Here is a 20,875-nt window from a genome sequence, read left to right on the forward strand (position 1 = left end):
CTTCTAACACACTTTGCAGCAGGGTGTTGTTTGTTTTGCGTCTGACGCCGCAAAACCGAACAAATTACAAATTACAGATGACACTGTGCCTTTCTTGGGACACGTTCTTCCCTGCTCGCTGCCATGTTGTTTCTGTATCTCTATGGTGAACGCGCGGGGGGAGGGCTGAGCCCACTCAGAACTACGGGAGCCCAGAGTGAAGCGTTGGCAGATGTTAAAGAGGAAACCAATTTCATTCAAACGAATCGATGTTAAACTACACATTCGAGTTAATCGATAAAATCGATTTATCGACCAGCCCTAATAGTAAATAAATAATAAATCACATATTTCACAAGTTTGTTGTGTGGTCAAGAGCAAGTGCACAACTGTGTGGGTTGCCACAGAAATGTAAGCAACAAAATATGTGCCATGTACATGCAGATATAAATCATAACACCTGCCATTGTAGTTAAAAGATTGTATACATTTTATTATACACATTTGTGACCAGTCACGGAAAGTAGGGACACTAGTTGGATCTGGGGCATTTTCAGGTATTTACAGATTCCAAAAGTTCTAAGCTTTCCAACGATCTGTAACACATGGAAATCTGATAAGATTTGGAGAAGTTGTGGCCATTTGAATGTAACACATTCAAGAAATAGAAAGACGGAAAGTTAACTTTTCCCTGCCGGGAGAGACAATAGGGCTCATTTACATCTCATTTAGTTAAATCATACCCCCTGTAAAGCCGTTTTGAGATACAGATGTTCTAGCACCATATGTAGTATTTTGTGACAGAAGTCCGGATGACAACATGCAAAAATAAACATCACTTTGTGTTGATCACAAGTCGAATCCAGTCTGTTTCAGACGTGTGAATCATCCAATTATCATTTTTGTCCACAAATGTGTATAATCCATGAAATATAGATATATAGTCTATTGTTTACATCAGATTCTGCATGAACGTCTGGTAATAGAATATAATATACAATCTGAGGACTATTTACATCGTAACATGTAAGGGTATATGAGATTACACTTCACGCGGTTCACAACAGAACCGAAAGAGAAGACAATGCTGAATAAAGTCATAATTCTTACTATTTTCGGACTGAAATGTATTTTCGATGCTTCAACACATTCTAACTGAAACTGACCCACTGATGTCACATGGACTACTTTGATGATGTTTTTATTACCTTTCTGGACATGAAAACCTACATAGATTTTCAAGCAAGGGACAGAAAGCTCTTGGACTAAATCTAATGTTAAAACATCTTAAACTGTGTTCTGAAGATGAACGGAGGTCTTCCGAGTTTAGAACAACATAAGGGTAAGTCATTAATGACATTGTTTTCATTTTTGGGCGAACTATCCCTATTAAGGGGCCATGCTGTTTTCTTTATGGGCGGGGGCAAAAACAACCACTTATCCAGTATGTAAATATACACAGACAATGGCTGGGTTTACACTTTGCATTAACATGCGATCTCGGTGATCAGATCACGCAGATCGGATCATCAGTATATCAGGACACGGCGCGTTTACATTTGTCCACATCAAAGTGGCTTCTGTATCCGGATGTGTGATCGGATCCCGTGCTGGGAGACGCCCTGGATGAATAGCTGTCAATCAAAATGGGTACAGCTGTCTTTAGCCACATGATTTAGGTTTTTCGCGCTAACCGCAATCCCGTATTGTACAGTGCTACTGAGAAGCCAACAGCAGAGAATAACTAGCAACCCCAACAACCGTGATGTTCACGTTATATTTTTTAGCTTTAAAAGCCTTATCTTTAAAAGCCTTATAGCGTCCGCACCGCGGATGAATGTCCTGTTTAACTTTACCTGAACTTGACTTTCACCTGCATGCTTTAAATCAACAACAAAATCCGTGTGAAACATGACTGACTCCACTGTTTTATTCTGCCTTAATAACGGGCTTTTGGCTCTGCCTGAACTTATATGTATATTTATATTTTAACCATAAACTGTTGTTAGTTGTGTTTCCTGGTAATTTTAATATGATTTAATTAAAAGAGCTAACAATTTCCTAAATTTCCTGTTCATAGTGCGTAAGAAGTAATGTAATTTACAAACACATATAAGTAACCTTGCATAAAACCAACACTGAATAAATGTATTTGGTTAATGTTATTATGGTTTGTACGTGTTTTAAAGTAACTTAAAATGTGTTAAATGAGACAGAAACAGCCGATTGACTAGAAAGAAGCGCAACATTCACGTTGATATGTCACCATGGAAACTCAAACACTATAACGATCCTGAATTCTGCCATTAAATATTAAATCTCTCTATGAATAGGAACATATAACATATGCCTGAATAACTTAAATACAGTCAGCAGTGTTAAAATGCTTTTGTATATCGATTTATTAAGATACTTTTAAGCGTAGCTAGCATTGCTTCACAAATATGAATGTATGCATCTCTCACCTCCGCTCCATGACCTAACGTGCTTTATTTTTGACAGTTGTCAGTGAGAGGAGATGATAGTGGGCGGGTTTTTTTGTGACGTTGACCTGTAAATGCAGATACGATGGCTGGATTGCGTTTACATTACACTGAGATCCGATCACAAAGCGTCCTCGACTACCTCTGCATCAGGACACACAGATCGGATAACATTCCGATCACAGATGCGTTTACACTTGTCTTTTCAATGTGTATGTGGACAACATCCGGATACAGGTCGCATGTTAATGCCAAGTGTAAACGCAGCCAATGACGCCCCCCGCTGCCCGCTAGAATCTCCGGAAAAAATGCCGATTTCAACCGCAAAATGTACGCTTTTTAAATATACAAAAAACTGCTATCTCAAACACAAGGCTTTGAACCTGTTCACGGAATGAAAACCAGAAACATGTGATGTTTTGCAAGGAACAGAAACGAAACCAGAAACTTTCAAAAAATATATGTTCCAGAACAGAATCATTTATTTAAAATAATGGTAACCGGTTAATACCATTGTTTTTTTTCTTTTTCTTTTTTTTTCTTTGACAAGATTTCTCTGCAATACTTGGTGAAGTTCACTTCCGGTCATCATTGACTCATCTGAGAAATGAGAAGCTTGCCACCAGCAAGTAGCCTACTCAAGCCCAAGTCTCTAATGCTCAATCATAACAGATAAATATTGTAGGCTACAAAGTATCTCAAGATGTTTGTTTTTTACTAATTAGTGGTGTAAAGGATTAGAGCTGATCCGTGATCCGTACAGATCAAGACCCACGTTTCGTCTTGCATGCGATTCGTGGATTAATTTGCATATTTATATAGGGTGAAAGTTGATCATTTGCACGTGTTTCAAAGTGATTTTAAACAATTTAACCGCAAAAAGGCGCTAAAGTGAGCAATTTTCTGTACACACAGACGCACATGCGGTTAGATGTGTCCAGTCCAATCCCATTAAACGTGATTATCCCTATGCCCTTCAAAGATCAGAACTCTTGATGTATAAACTTGAGAGAGAGTTGCGCTACTGTGTCTCATACTTTAGTTCATTAGAATACATCTGGGGAATATCACTTTATGTGGAGCGACGGTTTAAGCTGCATCTTCTTCCTGAAGCGCCATTTGGAATTTGTCCTCCGTCTGTGTGTGTGTGCGTGTTTAAGTGCACTCAACAATTGTAGGCATGTCAAAATTAAAGTTATGCCATTTTCATAATCTACCCTTTTTTAATGTTTGATGACAAGAGACTTAATGAAATTATGTAGACTAACAATTTAAGTTTAATGTCCTAATTATCAGCCTACTTATTTGTATTTCCCACAGCTAACATGGAATGTTATTAACCAGTTAGGGAACTTTATTTTTTTGTTCTAACCAGTTCAGGAATGTCAATTCTAACAGATTCTGCAATAAAACGAAAATCACAAATTAAAAAAAAAACTTTCCTTCTCATTATCTCAATCACTTAAACGTCGCACACCTGTGTGCGATAGGTGCGTAGGAAAAAAGGACTCGAAAGTCCAAATAGACAGATAAAAAAGAGAGGTCCCGCACACTATCCACTTGCAAAAAATTTAAAAGATTTATTGCAACGTTTCGATCTTTCGATCTTCTTCAGGCATCAAAACATCTATTACATACATTTGTCACTTCCGTGTATTTAAAAAAAATTATCTTGACCAATCACATTGTTAAGGTCAAAACTAAACCAATCACAATGAGCAATAAAAAATCATCATAAGCTCATCACAACCAATCACAGTGAATGGAAAAATACATCATCATAAACTCATCACATTACAATAAATGGTAGAACTAATGAACTCATCATATTACAATGAATAATAGAATATAATCTCATAAACTCGTCATATCACAATAGATAGTAGAACACATCCTCACAATAAAGGTCAATGAATGGTAGAATACATCTTCATACAGTCACCATCATAATAAATAATGTTTCCTCATACATTCAAGATTATAACATTACATTATAAATTGCCTCATCATTCATCCCGAAAGGAGATAACGTGTTTAAAGTAAAAATCCAAAAGAGTTCTCATCTCTGTAAGAGCAATTCAATGTTTCCGCCTCTAGGTGGCATTCTGACTACCTCTATCCCACAAAACCGTAAGGTTGACACATCATGATTATGAGATAGAAAGTGTGCCGCGACTGGATAATTTAAATCTTTTCTCCTGATGGTGCTTTTATGTTCACTGATTCTTTGCTTTAGTTGACGTGAAGTTTTGCCAACATACCCCAGTCCGCAAGGACAACGAATCAAATATACAACATGTGTAGAGACACAGGTAATCACAGACTTAATCATGAATTTTTTTCCCGTTCTGGGATGACAAAAGAATGATGTTTTTGTGGTGTTGTTACATTGAGCGCAATTACCACACCGATAATTGCCACTTGGTAAAGGACTCAATAATCTTTGTGACGGAATGGGAGTATCACCTTGAAATCGTGCATGAACTAATAGATCTTTTAAATTCTTCGCCCGTTTATATACAATCAGTGGAGGATGTTGAAAAACCGTACTGAGTTCAGGATCTGAAGATAACAAATGCCAATATTTTTTGAAAACAGATCTCATGGCAAAAGAATTAGAAGAGTAAGTCGTAATGAATGAAAAAGAATGTTTCTTACTTTTTTTGTTCTCTTTTTTAATAATTCAGCAAGTGTCTTATTTAATGTAATATTAAAAGCCTCCTCGATCCATTCAACCGGATACCCTCTTTCTAAGAATCTCTTCCTCATAATTGTCGATTTTTCAATAAAATCTGTGTCTGAATGACAGATTCTTCTCAATCTGAAAAATTGACTCTTAGGTAGGCCTTTTTTGAGAGGGGTAGGATGAAAGCTAGTCGCTAATAACAGCGTGTTTCGATCGGTATCTTTAGTGTATAAAGTAGTGCTCAAATGTCCATCATCATTATCTCGAAAATTGTGCTGCCGACTTGTGTCACTGGTTTCGTGACGGGTCACAAATGGAAGAAGCTAAACATGACTGTCAATCTCCCTCGGACTGTGGCTCATGCAAGATCTCACCTCGTGGGGTCTCAATGATCCTTAGAAAGGTGAGAAATCAGTCCAGAACTACACGGGAGGTGCTGGTCTATGACCTGAAAAGAGCTGGGACCACCGTTTCCAAGGTTACTGTTGGTAATACACTAAGACGTCATGGTTTCCCCTGCTTAAACCAGCACATGTCCATGCCCGTCTTAAGTTTGCCAATGACCATTTGGATGATCCAGAGGAGTCATGGAAGAAAGTCATGTGGTCAGATGAGACCATAATATAATTTTTGGTCATAATTTCACTAAATGTGTTTGGAGGAAGAAGAATAATGAGTACCATCCCAAGAACACTATCCCTACTGTGAAGCATGGGGGTGGTAGCATCATGCTTTGGGGGTGTTTTTCTGCACATGGGACAGGGCGACTGACTGTATTAAGGAGAGGATGACCGGGGCCATGTACTGCAAGATTTTGGGGAGCAACCTCCTTCCCTCAGTTAGAACATAGAAGATGGGTCGAGGCTGGGTCTTCCAACATGACAATGACCCAAGGCACACAGCCAGGATAACCAAGGAGGGGCTTTGTAAGAAGCATATCAAGGTTCTGACTTGGCCTAGCCAGTGTCCAGACCTAAACCCAATAGAGAATCTTTGGAGGGAGCTCAAACTCCGTGTTTCTTAGCGACAGGCCAGAAACCTGACTGTGTAGAGAAGATCTGTGTGGAGGAGTGGGCCAAAATCTCTCCTGCAGTGTGTGCATACCTGGTGAAAAACTACTGGAAACGTTTGACCTCTGTAATTGCAAACAAAGGCTACTGTACCAAATATTAACATTGACTTTCTCATGTGTTCAAATACTTATTTGCAGCTGTATCATACAAACAAATAGTTAAAAAATTGTAATTTCTGGAATTTTTTTAGATTATGTCTCACACAGTGGACATGCACCTACGTTGACACTTTCAGACCCCTCCATGATTTCTAAGGGGGAGAACTTGCAAAATAGCAGGGTGTTCAAATATTTATTTTCCTCACTGTTTTTTCCTCACTGTTCCAACACAGGCTAACTATTGCGGAATAATTATATTTACAAAATGAGTTATGTAAATGCTTTGTTAAAAAAATAAGTCTTTAAAGGGCCATTTCATCGATAGGAACATTAATCTTTGTTGAAAGTGGGTCATATTTGTAGTCGAAATGTAACATACATTTAGAGTTTTGTGCCTATTTGACGGAGAAAAGACAGAACATGACTTTAGAGCACATTTGTATGAAAAACTACAACTCCCACTATGCACCACAATGCACAGCTCTGCAAGCCACTCCTATTAATCGGAACACAGCTCAGATATGCTATTGTGCAAATAAATGCCACGTTAGTAAAACAAAGAAAATAGCCACCACTTTATCTGACAGACACCAATCATGACTTACTTTTAAACGTGATGTTACATTGTCTTACACACAATAACACTTTTGTCCTGGTGTGTAGCAAAGTCTTATTCAAACAGTAACGTGCGGTTTCAGATCCGCAGTACAAATGGCTTTCCAAGTACTTAAAAAAGGGTGTGCATATTAAATGTTTATTTAGTTTTACCAATTTTCTTTTTGTCTCTTGTTTACTGTAATTACATCTGTGTAATATCAGCCTCATTGCTTTCACATAGACATATAAAACACCGCTCAGATATGCTAAATGCCACCTTAGTATAACAAAGAAAATAGAAACACTCATTTTACAGTCAGACGTCCGTTTATCCCTGCATCCTGCACACAAACGCGTCCCCTGCACAATATCTCCACAGGCGCGCTGCCTCAGCTCTTGGAGCTTGTGCTCGTAAGCCGAAACACGTCTTTGAAATAAGCACGCGGAAAGTGCCCCGAAACAGTCACAAAACAAACGTTTATATCCTTATCTGATGGAGAAATGTTAAATAGAAAGCACACAGCGAGAGTCCGTCCAAGCTCATATACTGTACTCCGCAGCGCGTCTGCTCGTAAGCCGAAACACGTCTGTGAAATAAACATGTCCAAACACGCGCCCAGTCTTCCCTAGGCTCCTCTACTCAGCCGAAGCCCAGGCTCCGGCCTACTCTTTAGGCTTCTGTTCCTCCATCTGCCTGAGCTCTTTGCTGTATTGTGGCTCATAAAGGTGCAATGAACAGCAGATTAGAGCACCACGCTTGCGAAATCACCCTCTTCTATATCATATTGATTAACTTCCGCTGTTATTGTAGTCTGGCTCGCTTCACAACGTCTGTTTAGCTTAGCTTAGCATAAAGATGGCGGCTGATCGTTTTTTTTTCGTCTGTGTTCATACATTTTCGTAAGTCCCACCCACTGATCTGTAATAGGTCTTTATGCTATACATGTAACGATACAATAAAGTGGAGGAAGCAAGCGCAGGCGATCAACACAGATTTATTATGAATGATGGTAATACAGTGAAACAACATAGAAAGTGACTGAGTCCAGGATGTTGGCAATGGTGATCGAAGGTCTACGGTGGCGTGAGAAGTGTTGGTTGGTGAAGTCGGTGGTGAGTGTGAAGATGGCCAATGGATGAAACCAGGAACGGACCGGAACACTCACACGAAGACGACAACACGAAACACTAATCCAAATACACGAACACGGGAGACGATAATCCAAACTGTGTGGCTGGAACATGAATGAGGATCTGACAACAGGAAGAGAACTGAGTGAGTATATGTAGCAGATGGGTAATGAGGACCAGCTGGAGCGAGGCAATCATACACAGGTGACAACACTTAATCAAACGAGCACATGGCAGAGGTGAGTGAACAAACAAACACACACACACATGACACGGAGGAAACAGAGGATTTCCTACCGTGACAATACATGCTCATACTTTTCAAATTCATACTTTTCAGTTTCAAATTTTAAAGAAATCCTTTCTTTGTATTTGTCTTAAGTATTATTTTGATTTTCTGAGATACTGAATTTGGGATTTCCTTAGTTGTCAGTTATAATCATCAAAATGAAAAGAAATAAACATTTGAAATATATCAGTCTGTGTGTAAAGAATGAATATAATATACAAGTTTCACTTTTTGAATGGAATGACCATTGCTCTGGGGATGGAACCCGGATGAAAGACTAACAGTCGCCCCTAATGATTTACAAAATTCTCGCCAAAATTTGGACACAAATTGGGGACCCCTGTCAGAAACCACGTCTGTCGGAAGGCCATGTATACGGAAGACGTGGTCAATGACAGTTACCGCTGTTTCCTTGGCTGATGGCAATTTGGGCAAGGGAATGAAATGAGCCGCCTTCGAGAACCGGTCCACTACGGTTAAAATCACCGTATTACCCTTAGAGGGTGGGAGGGCGGTAATGAAATCTAGCGAGATGTGGGACCAGGGTCTCGAAGGGACAGACAGCGGTAAGAGTAACCCATCTGGAGGTCGATTGGAAGTCTTACCAACAGCACAAACCGAGCAAGCCAAGACGAAATCGTGGACATCACGAGCCATACCAGGCCACCAAAATCGTTGCTTGACTAGAAATTTAGTTCTACTAACCCCTGGGTGACAAGCAACACTGGAACAATGACCCCACTGGAGAACGTCTGACCGTAACCCCTCCGGCACAAATAAACGGTTCGGTGGGCAACGAGCCGGGGGTGTTACCCCTTCTAAGGCAGTCAAAACCTTCGATTCGACCTCCCATCTGAGCGCGGAGATAATGATGGTCTCCGGTAAAATGGGCTCGGGAGTAGCAGTACGATCGGAACGCTCAAAAAGACGGGATAAAGCATCGGGTTTGATGTTTTTGGAACCCGGCCGGTAAGAAAGTGTAAAATCGAAACGACCGAAAAACAATGCCCACCGAGCCTGCCTGGAGTTAAGTCTTTTAGCAGTTCTAATGTATTCGAGATTCTTATGGTCCGTCCATACAATGAAAGGTACACCCGACCCTTCAAGCCAGTGACGCCATTCCTCCAGTGCCAATTTGACGGCCAACAACTCCCGATTGCCAATGTCATAGTTAACCTCCGCAGGGGATAAACGATGAGAATAATACGCGCAAGGATGAACCTTTCCGTCTGAGGATGCGCGCTGGGATAACACTGCTCCTACCCCCACCTCTGACGCGTCGACCTCCACTATGAATTGACGTGAGCGATCAGGGGTGACAAGAATTGGAGCTGAAACAAAGCAGCTTTTCAGTTTGGCAAACGCAGCCTCAGCTGCGTCTGACCACCTGAACGTCAAACTAGGGGAGGTCAAAGCGGTCAGAGGTGCGGCTAGCTGGCTGAAATTGCGAATGAAACGCCGATAAAAATTGGCGAACCCCAGAAATCTCTGCAGGGCCTTGCGAGACTCTGGGGATGGCCAATCTACCACAGCCTTAACCTTCTCAGGATCCATGCGAACACCCTCAGTTTAAATGATGTGTCCTAGAAAAGAAACAGACTGTGCATGAAAAACGCATTTCTCCGCCTTGACAAACAATCCATTCTCTAGCAACCGCAGAAGCACTCGTCGTATGTGTTGCACGTGTTCCTGGAGAGACGAAGAAAAAATCAATATGTCATCCAGGTAAACATATATGAACTGATCGACCATGTCTCGCAACACGTCATTAACGAGTGCTTGGAAGACTGCCGGCGAGTTAGATAGCCCGAAAGGCATCACGCAGTACTCAAAATGGCCACGAGGGGTGTTAAACGCAGTCTTCCATTCGTCCCCCTCCCTGATGCGGACCAAATGATAAGCGTTACGTAAGTCCAATTTAGTGAAAACGGCCGCTCCCTGCAACCTCTCAAAAGCTGAAGACATAAGCGGCAAAGGATAAGTATTCTTTACCGTTATGTTGTTCAGCCCTCGGTAATCAATACAAGGTCGCAAGGATCCGTCCTTCTTTCCCACAAAAAAGAACCCCGCCCCCGCTGGAGAAGAGGAAGGGCGAATGAACCCCGTTGCTAGAGAACTGGATATATATTTCTCCATGGCCGCCGTCTCTGGAATAGACAAGGAATATAACTTGCCCTTAGGCGGAGAGGTACCTGGCAATAACTCTATCGCACAGTCATAGGGACGATGAGGAGGAAGAGAATCAGCCCGCGACTTACTGAACACCTCCTTCAGGTCGTGGTACTCCCCGGGCACGTTAGTCATATCCACTGCTTCCCCCTGAAACACAGACTCAGAAACATTAACACCAGCAGACAAAAGACAAGACAAATGACACTCCTCGCTCCAGCTAACCACAGATCCAAGACGCCAATCAATCCTGGGGTTGTGTTGATGGAGCCAAGTGTGACCGAGAACAATGGGAGTCTGAGGTGAGTCTGTGATGAGGAAGGAAATGTTCTCCGTATGATTACCAGATGTGATGAGTGAAACAGGGATGGTGGTCTGAGTGATTACTGGTAGCTTGTGTCCATCAAGTGCAAACGGTGCAATGGGATGTTTGAGGGAGGTGAGAGGAATCCTGATCTTATGTGCGAAGTTGATGTCCATGAAACTACCCTCGGCCCCAGAATCCACCAAAGCGTGCTGATCCAGTGTGTGGGTAGACCACCGTAGTCTCACCGGAAGGAGTGTCGATGTTGATGAGGTCTTCCTGGCAGAGATCCCACCCGATAGTAGCCTCAGATTTACTATCGGGCTTGATCCTTTTACTGGGCAGCGCTGGATGTGATGTTCTGGGCTGCCACAGTATAAACACAGTCCAAGGGATCTCTGCCTGATCCTCTCCTCCCGGGAGAGCCGAGCTCACCCCACCTGCATGGGTTCCAGATCTCCAGGTGGGCTGACCGCAACCTCTGGCCGCCGGTGCTGAACCTCTGGACAGGTCGTGCGAGTGGTGCTCTCCCTCCGTCTGGCTGCTTGGTTGAGCCGGTTGTCTATCTTGATAGTGAGTTCGATAAGTCCGTTGAGTGAAGAGGGAAGTTCAACGGCTCGAATCTCCTGCTGGATGCGGTCAGCCAACCCATGCAGGAAATGATCCCACTGCGCCTCTTCGTTCCACTTACACTCCGCCGCCAGGGTGCGGAACTCAATAGAGTAGTCTGATACGGACCTATCATCTTGACGTAGGTCCGCTAGAATCCTGGCCGCCTCTCTCCCGGCGACGGAGCGGTCGAAAACCCGTCTCATCTCCTCCGAAAGGGTGTGGAACGAAGCACAGCAGCGATCTTGGTTCTCCCACACCGCCGTCCCCCAGAGGGCAGCCCTCCCCGTAAGTAGGGAAAGTACGAACGCCACCTTCATCTCCTCGGTGGTGAATGTGCGGGGCTGCAAGGCGAAGTGCAGAGAACAATGAGAAAGAAATGATCGACAAAATCTTGGCTCACCCGCATACTTCTCTGGAATGGGGAGGTGTGGCTCGGACTGGGGAAAACCCCCAGTGATGATCGGCGGTGTGGGTGGCGTGGGGGGCGCGGTGGGCGGTGGTGGAAGATGTTGTTGAGCCTGGAGAGCGAGCTCGGAAACCTTCGTCACCATCGCTTGGAAAGCTCGACCCATCTCATCTATTGCCTTGTCTTGACGATCCATGCGACCCACGGTGCGTTGCAAAAACTCCTCCAGATGAGATGGGGAGCGATCGCCTGCTGCTTCCATGATGGTCAGATCCTTCTGTAACGATACAATAAAGTGGAGGAAGCAAGCGCAGGCGATCAACACAGATTTATTATGAATGATGGTAATACAGTGAAACAACATAGAAAGTGACTGAGTCCAGGATGTTGGCAATGGTGATCGAAGGTCTACGGTGGCGTGAGAAGTGTTGGTTGGTGAAGTCGGTGGTGAGTGTGAAGATGGCCAATGGATGAAACCAGGAACGGACCGGAACACTCACACGAAGACGACAACACGAAACACTAATCCAAATACACGAACACGGGAGACGATAATCCAAACTGTGTGGCTGGAACATGAATGAGGATCTGACAACAGGAAGAGAACTGAGTGAGTATATGTAGCAGATGGGTAATGAGGACCAGCTGGAGCGAGGCAATCATACACAGGTGACAACACTTAATCAAACGAGCACATGGCAGAGGTGAGTGAACAAACAAACACACACACACATGACACGGAGGAAACAGAGGATTTCCTACCGTGACAATACATGCTCATACTTTTCAAATTCATACTTTTCAGTTTCAAATTTTAAAGAAATCCTTTCTTTGTATTTGTCTTAAGTATTATTTTGATTTTCTGAGATACTGAATTTGGGATTTCCTTAGTTGTCAGTTATAATCATCAAAATGAAAAGAAATAAACATTTGAAATATATCAGTCTGTGTGTAAAGAATGAATATAATATACAAGTTTCACTTTTTGAATGGAATTAGTGAAATACATCAACTTTTTGATGATATTCTAATTATATGACCAGCACCGTTATACTAAATATTTAGTAAATTATAAAAAAAAATGGGTAACACTTTCTATGAAGCCCACGCTTATAATGAATAATAACCCCCTTTATAATTATTTATAGGCAGATATTACTATACATATACAGGGAGTGCAGAATTATTAGGCAAGTTGTATTTTTGAGGATTACTTTTGTTATTGTACAACTACAGTGCTCTTGGTCAATTCAAAATGTTAACAAACCCTCAAACCTGAACATTTAAGTAGTAAAAGTGAAATTTTGGCTTTCTTAAGAGAATATTTCTATGTACATCCTTATTAGGCAACTATTAGTGTGCAGAATTATTAGGCAACTAAATGAAAAACAAAGATTTTACCATCTCACTTGTTTTTTTTCCACCTGTTAAAGTGAGAATAATAAACAAACTCTACATTTACAAAAAATAAAATAAAACGATTAAAAAAATATATATATATAGACTCAGTGACCAATATAGCCACCCTTCTTTTCGATAACAGTCACAAGCCTTCCATTCACGGATTCAGTCAGTTTCTTGATCTGGTCTGAACCAACATTTTGTGCAGCCACAACCACAGCCTCCCAGACACTGTTCAGAGAGGTGCACGGTTTACCTTCACTGTAAATGTCCTGCTTAAGAAGGGATCAAAAGGTCTCAACAGGATTTAAGTCAGGTGAAGAAGGGGCCTTTTCAGGTGTCATTAGTTTTTCACCTTTAAGGCCTTTACTGGCCAGCCACTCAGTTGAGTACTTTGATGCATGTGCTGAAGCGTTGTCTTGCATAAAAAAGTCTTGAAAGATGCAGATTTTTTCCTGTACCACTGCTTGAAGAAAGTGTCTTCTAAAAATTGGCAGTAGGTCTGAGAGTTGTTTTTTATTTCCATTTTCAACCCAAAAAGGTCCAACAAGCTCATGTTTAATAATACCTGTCTGTGCCTGCCTGCCTGTAATGTAGAAGACACTTTCTTCAAGCAGTGGTACAGGAAAAAGTTTGCATCTTTCAAGCAGACTGATTATTTTGTAAGACAACGCTCCATCACATACATCACAAGTACTCCACTGCATGGCTGGCCAGTAAAGGCCTTAGAGATGAAAAACCAATGCCATGGCCCCCTTCTTCACCTGACTTAAATCCTATTGAGACCTTTTGATCCCTTCTTAAGCAGGACATTTACAGTGAAGGTAAACAGTACACCTCTCTGAACAGTGTCTGGGAGGCTGTGGTTGCGTCTGCACAAAATGTTGGTTCAGACCAGATCAAGAAACTGACTGAATCCGTGAATGGAAGGCTTGGGACTGTTATCGAAAAGAAGGGTGGCTATATTGGTCACTGAGTCTATATATTTTTTTATTTTTTATTTTATTATTTTTTTTTGTAAATGTAGAGTTTGTTTATTATTCTCACTTTAACAGTTGAAAAAAAAAACAAGTGAGATGATAAAATCTTTGTTTTTCATTTAGTTGCCTAATAATTCTGCACACTAATAGTTGCCTAATAATGATGTACATAGAAATATTCTCTTAATAAAGCCAAAATTTCACTTGTACTACTTAAATGTTTAGGTTTGAGGGTTTGTTAACATTTTGAATTGACCGAGAGCACTGTAGTTGTACAAAAACAAAAGTAATCCTCAAAAATACAATTTGCCTAATAATTCTGCACTCTCTGTATGTATAAAGACACACAAACACCTATACCCCATAAGAACAGTATTGTAATGCAGGTGCTGCTTACACAAAGCGAGTGAGAGAGAGAGATGAATCCATATGCAGGAGGTTTTATTAGTAAAATCCACGAAGGCGGTTAAACACATCCAAAAGGGTAATCCATAACCGTAATCCAAATAAACAGGCAAGGGTCAAAACCATGAACCACAATACAAAACAAACCATGAACAGGAAACAAACAGTGACCATGAACGCTTAGGATTGCAGCTGTTACACTAAACGATACTTAGTGAGATGATGAGATTGAACCGGCTTTATACTGACAAACAGGAAATGAATGGTGAAGTGTGACATGACATAGTTTCAAAATAAAAGACCTTAAGGGGATACTTCACCGATTTAGCATTCAGCTTTGTATCTGTAGAAACCCGGCAGTATTACTGAATGACCATGTTTCCCTCCCTCATTTTCCCCTGAGAGGAGAGATATCTGCATTTTGGTTCTGCAAAAAAGTCCTCCGATGATGTAATATGACGATTTTTGCATCATCGGAGGACTTTTTTGCAGAACCAAAATGCAGATATCTCTCCTCTCAGGGGGAAATGATGGAGGGAAACATGGTCATTCAGTAATACTGCCGGGTTTCTACAGATACAAAGCTGAATGCTAAATCGGTGAAGTATCCCTTTAACAATAAACCAAACTGAACACAAGACAAAACCCTTACAAGTATAGTTACATTTATAATATTTTTATTATAACTTATAAGTGATGCATTTGCATTTTAATGTGCATGCACATAATCCACTATATAGCAATGCAGTCTGCACCTTTATAAATACCCTCATGGAAGTATATGACTGATCAGTTATTACTTATAAATCAGTGTAATGTCATTATATTATAGTTACTATTTACTTAAACATGCAGATTCACTTTTACAGTATTTCAAATAACTGATTTGATTTATATTGTTATAACCATGTTATAAGTTACTTATTGTTAGTCATAATGCAGTTATTAATCTCTATAAATGCATTATTGATGGCTTTAAGTAAAGTGAAAGCATAGGATACAGTTTTCCTAACCGAAATGTTAGGAAATCATGAAGATGTTATCTAAAATAGCCATGTTGTGAGTTACTCAAAACACCCTCGGACCCCAGAGGGTTAAAATGAATTAGTGTTTCAGACAAAGTTGGGAAGGTTATTTTCAGAGTATGTTAAAGATTCACCACTTTTAATTGTATTTCTTAGTTTTCTGGAAAATACTATCAGCTCATACCCACAATAAATGTTTACTCACTCTCATGTTGTTTCACACCCATAAGACTTGTGTTCATCTTTGGAATTCAAATTAAGATATATTTTTAAAAAAAAACTTTCTGAGTCCCCCATAAACAGCAATGCAACCTACAATTTTCAAGGCCCAGAAAGGCAGTAAAGACATTATTTAAAAAATTCTCTGAACTGTGACAAGATAACTTGTCAATGGCGGAAGAGAGTTAACGAAAGCAGCCAACACATGCTTTAAATGACAGCCATAAATTTATATATACATGTACATAGATACCCCATTTATGGCTCGCTTTTATGGAGCAGTCGAATTAAGGTATCTGTGTATATATGTCTATGGCTGACACATGATGCTGGTGTTTAACATATGCATGTGATCCTATTGTGGATTTTTTTCCTGTTCATTCCTCATGACAGAACCGATCCAGCTCCTTAAATTTTTGAAAAGATTTAAATTTCCACATACATTTAAAATGTTTAATGTTCAAGCTACAATCTTTAAATTTTTTGGTGAAAAATAAACTGTACTATTGTAGGTTTAAGTAACTTTACACATGGGTCTATTTCTGAAGGTAACCGATGGAACTTCAAGAAGATGGTGAGCTATCGGGAAATGTTGGACTGTATAAAGCAGAAATGGCCCGATTTGGAGCTGGTGCCTGGAGAAGTAACCGACATATCCAAGGTCAGCCAAGCCAAAAAACATTTTTAAAACTCTATGGGGCAGTGTCCCAGAGAGGGATTAGGTTAATCCAGACCAAGTCTTAGTTATATTAGGACATTTAAGTAGTTTTAACAAACATACCATACAAAATAACAATACTGCATCTTAAGAAAAAACAATGGCACCAGTGCTGTATGCAGAACGTGACATATGAGTGGCCATGGATCAAGTCGATGTGGGCCTGAATCTATGGGTGTCCCGAATCCAGGACTTGGTTTCCAGAAACCTTTTTATGTTACACTGTACCTTATCATATATGTGCATATGTACATCACTTTTTTAATATGAATATGAAGTCTATAAAACTCAAAAATTCACGAATCACAAGCGTATTGGTCAGAGCACTCAATTAAACGGGATACACACACACACACACACACACACACACACCCGAACTTGACTGCACGTCACATTTTTGACATTATTGATTCTGCTTTAAATCGTAATGCAACGTGACATTAATTAAGCCTTTTTAGTAAAAGAAAGTTATTGGGCTGACATACAAAAAAAGCCTGCACACAGTGACAGGAAATATAAATGAACACAGAAAACCTAAAACTTTTTAAATAGCCCATTAAAGTGTTTATTACAAATAAATTAGGCTACTAAATGCTTAAAATGAAGAGGAAATTGGAACTCACTCAAATATATATTCGTTCTCTTAAGTTACTAAATAAGATAGAGAAAAAGGACAAGCTCAAACAATCTTAGTCTTATTTTTTTAAATGACTTGAGTTCGCGCTTTTTTGCTGAGCACAAGAGCAAGCGGGTACTTGTGAAGAGCGGAGCAATGAGAAGCACGTGCAGAGGAGTGCGCATATCAGACGTGAACACGAAAGGAATAATGGGTTTAATTATGCTTTCACTTCATTTCCTGACAGCTTCACTTGTTATGTGAGTGAGGATAGTATTGACTGACAAGACGACGCCGAATTACATACAATATAATTACCTAACTAAATCTGAGAGAATGCAAAAACATTACAATATTTTTCCTACCTAACACAGCAGATATATTTTGATAGCCCTGAGAAGTCGTGCTCTAAAGTCACGTTTGTTTTGTAGAAAGACTTTCTTTAAAGTGAATTTTGTTTTGTATAAATAGTATCTTCATTTCAATCAATGTTTAATCACTTTAAATTCTGCTGGGATTTTTAACCCAATTCTGGATAAATATAACCCAACATGTGTTCTTCTGTCCAATATTTACCCAGCATTAGGTTAAAAAAATGGCAGAATTTAGAGTAATGCTAGCATTGGCAGTGTAGATGTCATATTTTATCATATTTTATAATACATGACCTTTATTACAGTAAAAGTAGTTAGTTACCATGTTTATTTGGTGGGTGATTACAAGTAATTTAACCATAATTTTAAAACTATGGTTATTTTAGTAAATTTGTGGTTACGATTTACTACAAATAAAAGTTAAACTATTTTTGTTATTTACTTATTTGCAGAAATTTATTTTTACTGTTAGAACACAGGAGTTACTTGAAGGATGAATAGCTTCACTTTTTACTTTTATTTTCATAAAATAAACATGCTTACTATGGCTATCCTGCAAGAGTTTTAAATGAATAGCAACTTGAACTGTTTGGCTTTTGCTATTGAAGTTTAGAGGTTTATAAATATACACAAGTTGTTTTGAAAACTTTAATGATGTTTATTTTGTTATTTTGACAGCCCCTGTCCCATGTCCGCTTTGATTGTAAAAGAGCAGAATAAACAGAATAAAGATAAAGTTAGGGATAAAGGAAAGGAAGTTATGTGGGTTTTGGACAACATGACAACGATGTTGAACATCACAATTGACATTTTATTTTTGTAAACTGTAAACATTTAAAAGCACACAGCAAAATTAGCGGTGTTAAATCAATAAGTAACACCAGACCTGGTCGTCCCTATATATACACCGGCAGTGTTGATTTAACACTGGTGATTTTGCTGTGCAGTTGTCAGTTAATATACCCTTGTGTGTTCATTTTTTACTCTAAATGATAATAGGCATTTAGAGTACCAGGATTTCAGGGCCAGCTGGGATTCATTACCTCTATGTCAGACAATTTCTGTGGCTCATGCAGTCGTCTACGAATCACGGCTGATGGAAACCTGAAGGTATCTGAATGTAGAGTTTGTATGGTGTTCTTTAAGGTCAAATGTCAAGTTGGTTTGTTTTAATGTCTCTTTACTGTATATTTGTGTTTTATTTGTATGTTTCTGTTTGCGGTAGGTGTGTTTGTTTGGGAACTCTGAGGTATCCTTGAGGGATTGTCTGCGTTCTGGAGCATCTAAAGATGAACTTTTGCACATCATAGGGGCGGCAGTGCGGAGGAAAAATAAACAGCATGCTGGTACACACAAACTTCATTATATCATTGTGTTCTCATTTTAACACTTTTTCAACTCCTAAAAGTACTTATCTCAGTTAAATGAGACAAAAATATGTGGGACAGTGTTCCAGTGTTGCATATCTGTTAGACATAATAATAAAAGCAAAAGTTCTGCTGTAAAATTGTACTTTTTAAATTCTTATTTATTTCTGATTCTTTATCAATGTATTTTGTAGATCTCCTTCTATTTAGTAACACCCATACAAGTTCACTAGTCACAATTACTCGGGTCTTACGTCTAATCCTGTTTTGTTTAGTTTTTCTTTAAGTTGGAAGTATATGATAATGCTCACTCCTTTTCTTTAGGGATGAATAATATATCTCAGATGAAGAACAGGCCGATGATCCTCATTGGTGGGTGATGTGGCTGTACGTAAAACAATTTAACTCTCTGCTTCTGCAGTTCTCTGGATTAAATATTAAACCTAATTCACTCATATAGCAGGCAAATACACTGGTAGAATCTTAATTACATGTTCAATAGATTTTTCAGTTGCAAAACATCTGAAATAGCACTCTATATTTAAACCAAATATTAATCCTGGATAGGCTCTACAACCAAAAAAGAACGTAGAAGCCTCTTGATGTAGAGATGCCTAAAATTTGACCTAAAAGTTAACACATTACCAGATACATAATTTATTAGACATACAAAATACAACTTTGTGATGTGTGACTCAAGAAACAAAATACAAATTAAAGCTGCAAGCAGCGATGGAAGGGCCCTCGCACGCATGTGCACCGCCACCCTATGGCATTAGTTAAGCAGTGAACCAGGGGGATATAAATTAAAGTGGGTAAATATAGGTGGATATTCAAAGGACAAAAAATGTGCCACACCGCCTGTGTGCAGCAGGTGGCGCTATGACTGTACCTGATTATTGTTATATTGACGTGTTCAGGCCGGGACCCTTATCAAACTTGTGAAGTTGGGGGCTGATCGGATAATGTATGCCTGAATTACAACAGCTTCCTGTTTCATGGCGAAATATCACACTTTGCCAGGCTGCCACGGACACGCCCTTCAACGAAAAGTCAAGATCTTCGCAATTTATCACGGCAAAGGGCTTAAATTCAGTCTGACCAAATATGATGTTGATTTGATTAAATCTCTAAGAGCAGTAAATCACAGCGTAAAACATGGCATTTCCTGCTACCTCTAGGTGGCGCTATGACTGAATCTGAATAGTGGCATTGAAATGTGTTCAGGGCTAGACCCTTATCAAACATGTGAAGTGTGGGGCAGATTGGACATTGAATGCCTGAGTTATAACAACTTCCTGTTTCATGGCGAAAACGCTGAAATTTGTCAGGCTGCCACGGACACACCCTCCAACGAAAAGTCAAAAGCTCCGCAATTTACCATCGCAAAGGCCTTTAGATGAGACCGACCAAATATGATGATGATCGGATTAAATCTCTGGGAGGAGTTTGTTAAAGTATGACGCTTGGAAATGTCAAAAAATGACAGAGAAAATTCAAAATGGTCGACTTCCTGTGGGGTTTAGAGCTTAGCTCCAAGAGACTTTTTTGTAGGTCTTGGGGTGCTAGATGATCCTACCAAATTTCGTATCTGTAAGTTTTTCGTAGTGGGGGGGCTGTTCTTTTGAAATTTTGCAGGTGGCGCTATCGAGCCATTTCTACATGCCCACTTCTGACGCCTATACCACATGTAAATTTTCACCACTTCTGACGCGTGTGCAAAATTTCATGAGTTTTTGAGCATGGTTAGGCCTTCAAAAATGCGATTCATTTCGGAAAATAATAATAAATATAGCTGCAAGCAGCAATGGCGGGCCCTCGCACGTTTTTTTACCGCTACACGGTGCGTTCAAGAAAACGATGCACGGTGGGCAAGGGCATCAAGTGGGTAAAATATCAGTGGGCTATTTAATGTTGTTTCTGAGCCATTTGGGGACTGTAGG

The 20,875-nt window shown here is 40.0% G+C and overlaps 1 protein-coding gene across 7 annotated transcripts in view; it reads left to right on the forward strand.

Annotated features, from left to right (window-relative positions):
- LOC129417554 (molybdenum cofactor biosynthesis protein 1) overlaps positions 1-20,875 on the forward strand; it is a 187,259-nt gene that overhangs the window by 137,475 nt on the left and 28,909 nt on the right. For 4 of the 7 annotated variants that reach the window (XM_073864847.1, XM_055172307.2, XM_073864850.1 and 1 more), the window contains 4 exons: positions 16,406-16,518; positions 18,565-18,675; positions 18,791-18,911; positions 19,257-19,304. In XM_073864847.1, coding sequence (XP_073720948.1) covers positions 16,406-16,518; positions 18,565-18,675; positions 18,791-18,911; positions 19,257-19,304 — 393 coding nt within the window. Of the gene's footprint in view, positions 1-16,405; positions 16,519-18,564; positions 18,676-18,790; positions 18,912-19,256; positions 19,320-20,875 lie in introns of all 7 variants that reach the window. The other 3 variants (XM_055172309.2, XM_073864849.1, XM_055172308.2) reach the window with 1 other exon arrangement.

The sequence above is a fragment of the Misgurnus anguillicaudatus genome, unplaced genomic scaffold, assembly GCF_027580225.2.
Source record: "Misgurnus anguillicaudatus unplaced genomic scaffold, ASM2758022v2 HiC_scaffold_28, whole genome shotgun sequence".
NCBI classification, from domain to species: domain Eukaryota; kingdom Metazoa; phylum Chordata; class Actinopteri; order Cypriniformes; family Cobitidae; genus Misgurnus; species Misgurnus anguillicaudatus.